General features: G+C 41.5%; 1 protein-coding gene across 2 annotated transcripts in view; it reads left to right on the top strand.

Annotated features, from left to right (window-relative positions):
* The window catches only part of MCCC1 (methylcrotonyl-CoA carboxylase subunit 1), a 62,843-nt gene extending 49,085 nt beyond the window's left edge, over positions 1-13,758 (top strand). The window contains exons 15-19 of one of the 2 annotated variants that reach the window (XM_008142348.3): positions 5,117-5,166; positions 9,178-9,315; positions 10,502-10,609; positions 12,581-12,652; positions 13,396-13,758. In XM_008142348.3, the coding sequence (XP_008140570.2) occupies positions 5,117-5,166; positions 9,178-9,315; positions 10,502-10,609; positions 12,581-12,652; positions 13,396-13,494 (467 nt within the window). In that variant the 3' untranslated portion in view covers positions 13,495-13,758. The remainder of the gene's footprint in view (positions 1-5,116; positions 5,167-9,177; positions 9,316-10,501; positions 10,610-12,580; positions 12,653-13,395) is intronic. The other variant, XM_054713777.1, reaches the window with a different exon arrangement.
* The last annotated feature ends 557 nt before the right edge of the window (positions 13,759-14,315 follow it).

The raw sequence follows: 14,315 nt of genomic DNA, 5'->3' as shown, positions 1-14,315 counted from the left end.
ATTTATTTATTTATTTTTACCCTCCTTTTCCCTCCTGAGAATGTATTACTTTTTTCCTTAAATCCTCACAGGGGAATATTTTTTCCATTGATTTTTAAAGAGAGTGGACAGGAAGGAGGAAGGAGGGCAGAGAAAGAGGGAGATGGGGAGAGAGAGAGAGAGAGAGAGAGAGAGAGAGAGAGAGAGAGATAACAGCGTGAGAGAGAGAGACACATCAATTGGTTGCCTCCCACACATGCCCGACCAGGACTGAGGCTGGGGATCGAACCTGCAACAGAGGCACATGCCTTTGGTTCACAGGCAGACGCTCTAACGATTGAGCACCCCAGCCAGGGTGAGCATGTATTCCTTTAAGTAAGAAAAACAATATCCAAAACTCTAAGCAAGAAAGATTACCCACTGCTCAGGCAGTATTTCAGGTGGGAGTGGATTAATAAAGAAATGTAATTTATTATTAAGTGCCTTATCACATGTAAATTTTATCTTCACAATTTAATAAGGGGGAGTCACTGTTACAGCCACGTATGGCTGATGAAACGATGGCATGGAAGGTACAATAACTTATTCAAGACTAGTAAGTGACAGAGCCAATGTTTGACACCTAATCTTTCTGACCCTGATTCCTATGCTATTTCCACCACCTTTCCCGTGGCAAATTGATTTTTGATTGCACACTAATTTGAGTAGGCTCAGGGTGGGAAGTGATTTATTGTAACTGAAGTTAGGAGAGGCTGACACAAAATTTGGACTGGAACAGTGTACCAGAGGGACCAGAATCACGTGGTAGCTGGTGGCTATATGCCTTCTGCTGCAATACAGTTTTCATGGGAAGCCAGAGGGGGACAGAGACAGAGCAGGAAGGATGGGTAACCCTGAAGGTGAAGTATCCTTGACCTGTGACAACTCCATTATAAAATGTGCCTATCAGGTAGAACAGAATCTTCCTGCCAGCTCATCACAGTACCCTCCTCTCTACCCCAGTTCTATGTAGACATCCACTCACTTCTTAACAAATTCCTTGTTCACAGTTGACTGGGTTACAGCTCTTTAGATATCTTTTTCATCCTGAGCCTAGATGGTCGTTACCTGAAGTGCACGGAGCACTTGGAAAGGAAGTTTGCAAACATCCCTTGTAGAGTAGCATTCTGCACATGGTTAAGCTATCCATTTTATGCGGGTGTATTTATTCATTTCATCCTAAAAAACAGCCTCCCAAATGTGAAAGTATCTTACACTAGGCTGAATATGCTGAATACACGTATCAGCAGCAATAAAATTTAAGTGGCCTCTTCAATCTACATTAAACAGGAAAACAGCCTGTGTGATTATAATGCAGATGAGCCAACTGTGTTATTTGGCATGGATCTTCACTGAGGCACCGAGCCGTGTTTTGAATTATATTGCATTTCTTGGATTTTTTTTTTTAATTTTAAAAAATTAATTGAAGAGCCAACATGATTGCTGTTCACTACTTCCTTTTGGCAGTATTTTCCAACCATAATCCAGGTCTGAATGTCACAGTTTTCAGAACTGTCAGGCTAATCCGCAGTGACTGTGGTCGGATGGGAGTGCGCCAAACAAGAAGCCTAAGGGCCCAGAAGCATTTATGAATATAAAGTAGAACCAGCGCTTAATGGTCTCAGTGAGAATGGCCAAGTATTTTAAATGACCAAGGCCTGAAAGATATTCTCACTTTGTTACTAGTGGCCGTGTTTCACAGAACCCTGCCCTGGCCTCAATAATAATAATAGCTAAGACTTATTGTTTGGTCTATGTGAGATATTGTGTTAAGCACTTTCCATGAATTATTTCTTTTGCATTTTCAGAACAGGCCAGTGAAATTGGTGTTCTTATTAGTGTCAACTTTATAAAACCTTTGTAAAAGGCTTAGGGAGCATGATCATTTCCTTAAAAATCACACCAAAAGGAATTGGTAGAGCCAGAATTTGAACCCACACTTCAAGGTGCCTGTGCTTACCTAACACGGCATCATGTTAAACTTTCATACCTTATTAAATACATAAGAGGTGTCTAAGATTCTCTTGTGGGCGGTCAAGAGATATCTAGGGGAGAGGGGAAAAAGTTGAGTTACCCTACTATACATAAGAGAATTTAGACATTTTCTGGCGATGTCTTTACTGTGATTCTATTGGCATTCATGTTATTACAAGACTTCATATTTATTATGATTGAAAGAACATTAAAGTATATATGCATTCAGTAGCTCTGATTGAGTACTTAATATTTACTAGGAAAGGGGAGTAAGCCAATAGAGGGCCATGATCTGTGCCCTCGAGAAGCTCACAGATTCGTTGGAGGCAGATTTTCAAGGGAAAATGTGTAATATACTCTGCAAATACAGGTTTTATGGGATCTTCAAAGAGAGGGTCTGCATCCTGACTAAAGAAGTCAGGGAAGGCTTTGCAGAAAAGGTAATGATAGATTTAATTCATTAAGAATGAGTAGAGATTTGCTTGCTAAATAATGTGGAGGAAAATCCTTGGGGCAGAAGTCACAGATTCTGGAAAGAGTGTGGAATGTTGGGAAATCAAGAACGGCTTGCTAAATGAGAAGCTAAGTATTCTTAGGCAGAGTGGTGGTTGATGAGCCTGGGTAGACGGGTAGGGGCCTAGACTAAGGAGCCTTATGTGATATGCCAGCATTTTTATTTAATCCTGGGGAGAAAAATGTAGGCAAGGTAATGAGAAAATCCAGTATTCAAGTGAAAATGATCTTTCTGACGGCAGAATGAATAGGAAGGTTTTGAAGATGTGATTGATTGATTGATTTTTTTCAGCTGTAACAGGTTGCCACAAACTTAGTGGTTTAAAATAACACGAATTTACAGCTTTGGAGGTCAGGAGCCCTAAAATCAAAGTGCAGGCAGGACTGTGCTCCATCCGGAGGCTCAAAGAGAGAATTGGTTCCTTTTCCAGTTTCTAGAGGCTGCTTGCTTTAGTTTACTCGGGGCCCCTCTACCTTCCTGTCTCCAAAGCTGGCCGTGTAACAGCTTCATAGCCTCTTCAAATTCCTCCCTCCCCCTCCTTTTCCCTGACCCCTGCATTTTCTCTTAAAAAGAGTTAAAGTTATTGACAAGATACAGGCTAGAACGTTTCATTCATTTATACATTCAGTACAAAGCTTATGAAAAAATAAATATTCTGAACAACGGGAAGAAGAGATAAAAGAGGTCTTTGTTCCTATGTTTTTCTCTTAAGGAATTTGCCACTTGGCAAAGAAGTGTGTGTTGGGAAGAAGGATGGCGTAGTGGTAATGATGCGGCCCTGGAGTTAGACAGTATGGGTTTGAATTCTGGCTCCCTTGTGTTCTGTGACCCTTGGGCAAGTCACGTACTCTGTAAGCATCAGCTGTCCTCAGCCGTACATGGGCATGGCAGTGGCAATTACTTCACAACATGTGTGAAGCACTTAGCTCGTTGAAGGGCATGTAGCGAGCAGTCAACAAACATTAGCTGTCATCATCCTCATAACTATTATTTTAAACTATTCCCTCGCTACTGTTAAAAGAACCAAGTAGGTCTGTATGTCACATGTTAACTACAATAAAGTTGGTTGCAGAACAACATGCATAGCAATGTCCTATTTTTATAAAAGAAAAATACAAACCTGCATGTGTATTTTGAAAGGTCCGAAAGGATTCGCACGCTCCAGCGTTTAATAGTACTTACATCTGGGCAATTGGGAGGACTTTTAGGCCTTGTGAACAGTTTTATTTTTGCGATTTTTTAAAAACAATTGATAAAGAGAAAAATCACTCTGTCATAACCCTGCTGAGGGGAGAATCCTAATGGTGTTTATATGTAGAAGCCTAAATGTGCAGAGGAGAGAGGGTTCATTCCACCCAGAGAGGCTCTTCCCCGGTGAGCGCAATGTGAAGGAGGGGTGGGGGGTCAGTGGGAGGGGCCTGGGCAAAGGGCACAGAGAGGGGAAGGATAGAGACACCAGGAGAATGTTAATTGACCCGTTTTCCCATTTGGTTGGACACAGGGCTGTGTGGAAGAATGGTGGGAAACAGGACAGAGTTTGGTGCTCTCACTGTGGTGGGGACTTGCTAGGAATCAGCTGGAAGGGTTGGTACAGGGAGAAGGAAGTCCTGGCAGGACCTCCTCAGGTCAGCGAGGCCTGAAGCCGCTGTCTGAAGCAGGGGCGGGCGGAAGAAATGGGTAGTCCAGGCATCCAAAGGGAGGACTTCGGCAGTTATGGGGTGACCGTTGGAAGTAGAAAGCAAAGGAGAAGGTAAGAATGCCAGGTTTTAAACCTGGGTGACAAGGGGCATAACATTGCCAGTCCTGGCGCTCACAGGGCAGGAGGGAAAGCAGGCGGAGGCGGGAGATGATTCGTTGGACACACTATGTTCATTTTAAAGTACAGATGGAACATTTAGCTGGACACGACTTAGAGTTCTGCAGAAAGACTGGGGACAGATAGGAGCTGGCAGCCTCAACATGACGGTTGAAGTGTCAGGACTAGATGGAATGACTTTGGTCTCCATTCTGTAGCCCACAAAAGTTTCAATTTCCATCTCCCTGAATAGTCTTGAACCAATTCTATAGTCACATAATAATGAATATATTGTATATTATATTTGTATAGTCTATTACAGTTTATAAAGTACTTTCACATTGATGTCATCATTGTTACATCTCATCCATTTAATGGGTCAAATGGATCAGAAAACCAAGACCCGGAGATTTTAAGGGACTTAGTCAAGATCCCAGAGATGATCATGCCACACAGATGGCCGATTTGGATCTTAAGCCAGAACTTCTTTTTCCCAATTAATTACAGTTTTTACCATAACAATGCAGCCTTTCTTATAGAAAAAACAAACAAACCTAAAATAACCTACAGTCTTAAAAAGCTAAAACTCCATTTCTAAAAAGGCAAAGTTTGAAATTCACCTTTTGTGAAACCTGCCTGATAAGTTGTGTGTTTTTTGTTTTGTTTGTTTTGTTTTAATCTTTATTGCCAGGGAGTTAACAGATGTTGCTATCCCTAACAGCTAGTTATCTTTATGTTGAAAATCAGATTTTTGGAATCTCAGTTACTGAATAAATGAAGGTCTTCTAATTTTGTTTAATTTTTATCCCCTGAAGATGTAGCCATAGCTGTAACATACAATCAGGATGGGTCATATAGCATGCAGGTAAGCCTTACTGGTTTTGTTCTACATCTGATCTCTCTCATACTGAGAATGGTCTTTTTATGCTCCCCGGTTTCTCTTAAGCCACTGACTGTTCTGTCTATACTTAGGAGAATGTCATGTGCTTTTATTTCAGACCAATTTGAGGAAACTACCCCCTATACATTTTCTGATTTTGTACTCAGTTTGGCTGTGATTCAAAAGTTGGCAAAAAATAATAGCTTTGAGTCAGACACTGAAGTGTGTGGATATATTTATATCTAAAGCAGCAGTTCTCAATCATTTTGGTCTCCGGACCCCTGTACATTCTTAAAAATCACTGAAACGCCCTAAAGAGCTTTGTTTGTATTAGTTACATCTGTTAATTTTTACTGTACGGAAAATTAAACTGAGAACATGTTTAATTATTTTGATGTATATTTTTAAGTATAAGTAACAAAATTTACCATTTTAACCATTTTTAAGTGTACAGTTCAGTAGCATTGCATTCACATTGTTGTATAACCATCGCCACCATCCACCCATAGAACTTTTCTCCTCTTGCAAAACTCAAACACTATACCCATTAAACAAGAGCGTCATATTCCTCCTTCCCCCAGCCCCTGGCAACTGCCATTCTACTTCGTGTCTCTATGAATTTGGCTGCTAGGTGACTCATAAGTGAAACCATTCAGCATTTGTCCTTTTGTGAACTGGCTTATTTCACTTAGCATAATGTCTTGAAGGTTCTCCCATGTTGTATCCTGTGTCCAAATTTCCTTCCTTTTTAAGGCTGACTAATATTTTATTGACTGTATATACCACTTTTGTTTTATTCATTCATTCATTGATGGGTACTTGGGTAGCTTCCACCTTTAGGCTATTGTGAATAATGCTACTATAAACATACTAGCAGGTGTATAAATATCTCTTCGAGACCCTGTTTTCAATTTTCTTGGGCATATACCCAGAAGTAGAAATGCTGGATCATAAATATGATAGTTCTATTTTTTTATTTTTTTAGGAACTACCATACTGCTTTCCATAGTGGCTGCACCATTTAATGTTCCCACCAACAGTGCACAAGGGTTCCAGTTTCTCCACATTCTTGCCAACATTTTTTCCTTCTTTTTATAAAGCCATCCTAATGGGTGTAAAGTAGTATTTCATTATGGTTTTGATTTGCATTTATCTGATGGCTGATGATGTCGAACATCTTTTCATGTGCTAATTGGCCATTTCTCTGTCTTCTTTGGAGAAATGTCTATTCAAGTCCTTTGCCCATTTTTTAAAAATCAGGTTGGTTTTTTTATTGTTGAGTTGTAGGATAAATTGAGACAAGTTTAGAACCTAAGATTACACAAGCACACATTCCATTGCCACAGAGTGATAACATTATCGCATGTCCTGCATCTCTGAAAATTCCACTGTATACTTATGAGAGAATGTGGGCTAAAAAGGGCAAATTACATAATATTATTATGAAATAGTTTGATTTCATGGACCCCCTGAAAGAACCCCAAGTGATCCACAGGTCATTCTTTGAGAATCTTTAGTCAAAATTTTTATACTAGCCCTCAAGTAAAAGAAGTCCATTGCACTAGCAAAATGAAATGCTGAAAGAGTTAAACAACAATGTGAGAACTCAAGCAAATTTCTATAGTAAGGTACAAATTCAGAGAATTGAATAAATCATTATTAATAAGACCTAAGAGATTTCAAATCCTGCAAAATGGGTTTATTAATGACTAGAGGCCCGGTGCATGAAATTTGTGCATGGGGGGGGGGAGGTCCCTCAGCCTGGCCTGCACCCTCTTGCAATCTGGGACCCCTTGGGGATGTCCAACTGCTGGTTTAGGCCCAATCCTGAATTGGCAGTTGGACATCCCTCTCGCAATCCGGGACTGCTGGCTCCTAACTGCTCGCCTGCCTGCCTCATCACCCCTAACCACTTGCCTGCCTGCCTGATTGCCCCTAACCATTCTGCCTACCTGCCTCATCGCCCCTAACCACTCTGCCTGCCTGATTGCCTCTAACCACTCTGCCTGCCTGCCTGATTGCCCCTAACTGCTTGCCTGCCTGCCTGATCGCCCCTAACTGCTCACCTGCCTGCCTGATCGCCCCTAACTGCCTCTGCCTCAGCTCCCGCTACAGCGGCTTCGTCTGGAAGGATGTCCAGAATGATACCCGGAAGGTTGTTCGGCTGTCCGGTCTAATTAGCATATTGCGCTTTTATTATTATAGATAAGCTTTTGATTGCCCAACACTTGGAGAGACACATTGGTTTTCTTTCTGTCAGTCAGAAAAATTATGGGAAGTCTACCTCCCTTAATTATAAGAGTTATAATTCATATTGGTACTTTTTTTCCCCCTTTTAAATTTTTCAATTACACTTGACATACAGTTTCATATGAGTTTTAGGTGTATAACAAAGTGATCAGATTTTTATATAACTTACAAAGTGATCACCCTGATAAGTCTAGTACCCATCTGGCACCATACAGCATTATTATAATGCTAGAGGCCTGGTGCACGAAATTCATGCACTTGGGGGGTCCCTCAGCCTGGCCTGCACCCTCTCACAGTCCGGGAGCCCTTAGGGGATGTCCCACTGCTGGCTGAGGCCCAGTGCCTGGCTTAGACCATCAGTCAGACATCCTTAGCACTGCCACGGAGGGAGAGGCTCCTGCCACTGCTGCTGTGCTTGCCAGCCATGAGCCCGGCTTCTGGCTGAGTGGCGCTCAGCTACTGTGTTGAGTGTCTGCCCCCTGGTGGTTAGTGCGCGTCATAGCGACCGGCCATTCCACCATTCGGTCGATTTGCATATTAGCCTTTTACTATATAGGATTATTGACTATATTCCCTGTGCCGTACTTTACATCCCTGTGACTCTTCATCCCCTTTTTTAAATAACTTCAGTTTCCTAAAGCTATCTGGGGAGTGTCTGTGCCATTCAGTATGACAAAATTGAGAATTTTCTAAGTATTTTAAATGTTATATAATAAATTTTATATAATACTGATTTGGAGACCCCTTTTTGTCCCTTGACAAATGGTAAATTGGCAGATTTGTTCTAATCTGCTCATGGAACTACATTCACAAATTTACAATGTGCTATTGTAAATCTTTAAACAAAACTGTTCCCAATCTAACCTTTATATCCTGAGAATTTTACCAAGTTTCATATGGCCGTTTGAGTTGGTTACAAAGCATATTTAATTTAGGATAGATGAAAGCAGTGTATAAATACTGCAGTATAACCTATTTCACCTTAGCCTACATAATATATTTGAAAAGAGTAGCCATGGGATTTTGACACTAACATCATGGGAATTGAGATGAAAAATAAACACAGAAGCTCTAAGTGGATTTTCTGTATGTAAGGGAAATTTTGTTTGAGTATATATGAGAGAAAACATTCTTTAAAACAGAATGGTTTCATGTCCTTTTGCCAGCTACCTTGAAAGATTTAAGTGTAAAATCTGTTCTTTGGAACTCTCTCTTAGAGAAAATTGTGGTCAATATCCAGCTAACTTATCTTCTTAAATCATAACTGAAACCCATAAATAGGATCTACATGCTGGTGAGATAAAAGAAATACCATCTAATTATGTGGTTCTGGCTTTTTTCACTACTGACTTTGGCACAGTAAAACTAAACTTGACTTTGGATACTCAGAAATGAATGCAAACATGTAATACATATATATACCCAACAAAATTTTAATAATTTTGCTTAATTTGATTTATGCTTCTATTTCACATGTATTGCTATTCTTGCATGAACCTTTACCTGTAGCATTGTGAGTGCTATGAATATGTTATGTAACTATGTTTTCCTCTCATTATCTTACTGCTGTCTCTACCTAGAGTATTTCGTTTATGAATCTTAAGGGGAAAGTTTCTACATGACTTTTAAAAACAAAACAACAAACATTTTACCTGTTACCTTTTGAAACTAATTCTGATTTTATTAATTATGTAGTGTTGTTCGTTTACTTTACGGATCTTCGCTGTTATTTTTTTTTTTTTTTAGATTGGAGATAAAACTTTCCAAGTACTCGGTGATCTTCATAGTGAGGGAGACTGTACTTACATGAAATGTTCTATAAATGGAGTTTCTAGTAAAACTAAGTTAATTATTCTGGAAAACACAATTTACCTATTTTCTGTGGTAAGGTCTCTTCTTTGTAATATCTCTGTTGGTGTTGGGAGAAAATTGCTTGGCCAGAGATAAGGGGATTAGAACGATCCACTTCCTTCAATCTCTTCTGCGTTTCCCTCTCCGATCTGTTTCTTTGCCATCTTCCCGCCTTCTCTTGTTCTTTTGTTCACACAGATTCTCATGGATAGACACGTACTCGTTTTCTTCCTTTAATTCTGAAACATGTCCTTACACCCTTCTTGCCAGAATATCTCCCTGCTCAGTGGGCCTGTTCTCTCAGGGATTTGATACCTTAACACTTTCCCCAACCGCCATCCTCCTGATACTTGAAACCCTGGGGATTTGGGAGGAGGTGGCCATTGGGAGAGGAGCTGGACCAGGTGTTCCCTGTGGGCAAGGTGTTCAGTGGGAAGGGAGTGGGGTGAGTGCTGTTCTCCTGGCAGATGATGGAGGCAGGCTTTGCGTGGATTTGGTTGCGAGTTTATCAAGAGACCTTAGGGTTCTGCATGGGTTATCAGCTATACTGTGGTCTCTTCAGAGTCTTCTCACATTTGGGAACCATCTCACAGACCACAGCCCTTAGTGATGAGGTGCCTTTAGTCATCAAGTAAAGTGTATGGAGTCGAGGATGACCTCACTTTGCCAGGCATTCCTTCCCGTAGTCAGTACACTGTGACCATGTGATGGAGGAGGCAGGATGGTGAGTGGCGAAGAGCTTACGTTCTGGAAAACGAAGCTGCTTTCATTCACATTCAAACCACCGAGCAGCTGTGTGACCTTGGGCTTCAGTTCCCTCATCTATAAACAGGAATAATAACTATACCTACCTCATAAGGTTATTGTGACAATTATATAAATATAATTGTTAAGAACAGTTCCTCCCTCAGGCTAAGCACTTGATGGCGGAGATGTTACTAAAAATGACTTCCAGACAGTGGCTATCTTTTACCAACAGTTATATATATTAATCCCTTGCATCCCCTCTGAGGCTTGTATACCATTACTCCTGCATAATGGGAACCAAAACCAAGGAGTTTAGTAATTTTCTTAAGGTCACAAAGCTGGGTTAGAACCCTGGTGTTAAAGATGACTAACATTTAATAGATAGCTTGAAAATAATCCTTATGCCAGGTATATTAGTAAAATTACAGGAACAAGATATTGATTTCATTTCTGGTTTGTTTCCTGTTTATAGGAAGGAACTGTTCAGTTTGACATTCCAGTCCCCAAATACTTGTCTTCAGTGAGCTCAGAAGGAATTCAGGCAGGTGCCATAGCGCCCATGACTGGAACCATTGAGAAGGTAACCATGCGAACGTGTGCAGAATAATGCCCAATAAGACCCAATAGACGTCTTTGTTGAACTATACCGTATATGTTCTTTTTCTCCTCTCTAAATATCATTCATTGGAAAGCATTCATTTCAAGAAATCAAGGGACTCTATGATAGATTCAAGTTCTATATTACAGTCTTCAGTGAAAATACCAATTTACCTAATTTACAATAAACACTGTTAACATAAATTTTGAAAATGGGAATTTCCATAAAAGTACAAATCATTTAAATTGTCTTGTTATGATTAAAATAAGAGTATTCACCAAGCATTATTCGTAAGGGCTGTCTTTTTTAAACATGTTTTCATTGACTTTTTTTTTTTTAAGAGAGAGAGGAAAGGAGAGGGAGAGAAACATCAATTAGAGAAACATCAATCAGCTGCCTCCTGCACGCCCCCTACTGGGGATCAAGGCCACAACCCAGGCATGTGACCTGCCTGGGAATCGAAGCGGTGACCTTGATGCTCAACCAGCTGAGCCACACCGGCCAGGGCAGAAGGGCTGTTTTGTACTGTTAAATTTAACAGCCATTTATCATGAATAATGACTTTTTCTCTAATGTACATAACTGCATCAGTGTTAAAATGTGAAAGACTGATATTGGTGGAGAACAACGTGGTTTGGTGTTGAGTGCCGTATGTATCCAGAGTTGAGATCCATACTGATACACCCTCAAGTGGTAATAGGTCAGAAGTCTCCTTTTAAGTACTTGAATGTAGTAGCGTCCCCTCAAATTCATTTAAGTCTTAAAAATTCAACTGTATCTTCTTGGTACCACTCCAAAAAAAAAGAAGAAGAAAACTATTTAAATAATTTGAGGGGGATGAGGACAAATATGTGATACCTTAATCAATAAAGAAATTAAACAAACAAATAAATAAATAAATGATTTGAGTGATTTCACCGAACGTTCCCCTAGAAATGTTTGCTGAGAGGCAGTGTGAGCTGGAGACTCCGTTCTGCCTTTAACTCACTCACTCTCAGTCCCCACAGGCCTCCCAGGACGTGGGCATTGCTGCACAGGGTGCAGAATAGGGTCTTACATTTAAAGATGCATGTTTTCCCCAAAACTGGGCCCTAAACCCAGACCATTGATTTCCTCTGACACCAAGGCCTCACCCAGCATTGCAGATTTGGGGGGCTTTCACGGCTCTTTCTTGTTTTTCATAGTTCTGGTTCTGTAGAGCCCGAGTTTACTGTGTTTCCAAACACTCCTTGATAACTGTTAGCAAAAACAAGCAAACAGTGAGACCAGGTGGGCTGCATGAGTTCATTTATACATATAAAAAGGAAAATAGATTTTCCTGGCGTTGCCAACAAGTATAATTCTTTCACCTGAAGATCGTCTATACATTTACTGCACGGGGCCAGAGGACCTGAAACACGGTATCCTAGACAACCTAAAAACTAGACAAACAGAGGCAAGGCCTCCTACTCTCACTATGGTGAAGACATTCAAGTATAGTAGTTCTCCCCGGTTGGTCGTATGTCTGTCTTTCTCTCTGTCTCTCTCTCTCTCCCTCTCTCTCTCTCTTTTATTTTTTCCATCACCATTTATCTCTTCTATGCCCTCTTCCACCTCCACCCACCCGCCCTCCCTCCACAGTCACCACACTGCTGTCCATGTGCATGGGTGGTATGTCTTGTCTGTACCCTCATGAAGAAAACAAAAGGGTCTCAAGATACATAAGACATATTAATCTGTTTCCAGGGAAACTAGATGGCTTGGGGGTGGGAATGGGGAACCAGGTAGTGCCTCCCCCTGACAACGGTGCCCGCGATGCCAGGCTGCCCTGGAGGTCTCCGCTGGTGCCTTTGTCTCTGGCAGACAGGACAGCCACAGACCCACGCGTCCGCAATGTTCATTTATGTGTCAGCTCTGTGGGCCACAGAGGACCTCTGTGTGTCCGAGGATTAACCTGTCCCTCTGGACCTCTAGGTGCTTGTAAAAGCTGGAGACAAGGTGAAAGCTGGAGACTCTCTAATGGTCATGATCGCCATGAAGATGGAGGTAAGTACGTGCCATCGTGAGGTCCGTTGCCAGGTAAACTGTGGGCGCTTAGCGGACCTAATTGTTCTTTTCCCCTATTTAGTAAGTTACTACCATTTTACATATTAAGGGCCATGGGCTGATGAAGCTTTAACTGCGGGGAAAAAAACAAACATTCTTCTCATTTTAATTTTGTGACATCGCACCTGTCGTTTGATTCTGAAATTAATGAAATCATTAATATCTTAGATTCAGGCAATAAGCCAACTGAATATTCGCTATGGGTATTTTCCACGGCCAAACCTAGGGTGCCCACGCTCCGTGTCAAAGCGAAAACCTCCGTCATATGAAATTAGCTCTTCAGGTTTGCAGGTGGTGGGAAGTTATAGGCCAGTGGTTCTCAGACCTGGCCACACTTTGTCAGCCACACCTGGGAGCTTTTGAAAACTACTTCCCTGCACCCGTTGAAACTGGGATCTCCCAGAAAGGGGCCCAACGCTTTTTAAAAGCTTCCCAGGTGCGATTCTCCTGTGAAGGTTGGGAGCTTCCTAGTTGGTGACCTTGGGTGGGCCTCCGGTGTGTCAGCCCACGGGCGCGCCAGGAACGTGTTATTTTCTCTGTTCTGTGACGTGAGCAAGGCTGGGAAACATGGATAGACAACAAAACATCAGAGCCGTTGGCTTCATTTTTCACTCTGACTTCGGCATGTGCTTGGTCCTCATGAGTGTCACAGCCGTCACCTGTGGTGTCTTGTGTCCCTGCAGCACACCATAAAGGCTCCGAAGGACGGCACCATCAAGAGAGTGCTCTACAAAGAAGGCGCTCAGGCCAGCCGACACGCTCCTCTAGTCGAGTTTGAGTAAGAGGAACCTGACGCAGGGGAAGCAGAATACACTCCCGTCAAAGAGACGGCCGGCGAGACATTATCTTAAGTGCAGTATCTCTCCACCAAAAGAGCAAGTGCCTTCCTGCTTTTCTCGGGGTCTGGAAACAGCAGTTTTATTCAGTGATTCTATGATTACGTTAAAGCCCTTTCATATTTGAGAATCATACACTTGGATCACAAGTAATAAATTATCTTCAAGTATTTCATACTAATAAAATTGAGTTATACTTTTTTATGGGAAGCGATTACGGCTTGCTCCTGCCTCAAATTTTATACAGTGTGGTCTCTTTTAGGAAGACGGGCGCAACTTTATCAGAAGAGAATGAGTGGAGGAGAAAAGGTCATTTAACTCAGTGGGTTATTTCCCAGTTGCACTCATGACAGAAATGACAGTAACACATTTCAGGGACAGGTGGCTCAGCGCTAAACTCAACCGAGGTTTTGTTTTCACCTTCTTAGGGAGTTTATTGGGGAGTTTACAGGCATGGGTGTTAGCTCTTGTCTTTGTGATGGGAAAGTTTCTGTCCAGACTGCTTTTGCCTTTATTGCACCCACTGAGGTTGTACAAATATATATACAACCTCGTACCACCTAACGGCAGATACTGTACGGAGTACTGTCGGCAGCTGTAACACAGTGGGAAGCACGAGCACATTATACAGCTGTACGAAAACAGTGTTTCTTTACATCCTCATTCCATAAGCGTTTTTCTATTTAAGTTTATTTTTTTTTTTACTTTTTAAACCTTCTGATAAAAACTAAGACAAAAACACACGTCAGCCTAGACCCGTGGTCGGC

This window comes from Eptesicus fuscus, chromosome 3 (genome assembly GCF_027574615.1).
Source record: "Eptesicus fuscus isolate TK198812 chromosome 3, DD_ASM_mEF_20220401, whole genome shotgun sequence".
In the NCBI taxonomy this organism is placed as follows: Eukaryota; Metazoa; Chordata; class Mammalia; order Chiroptera; family Vespertilionidae; genus Eptesicus; species Eptesicus fuscus.
Note: the sequence above shows the minus strand (reverse complement) of the source record. Positions and strands in the feature narration are given on the sequence as shown.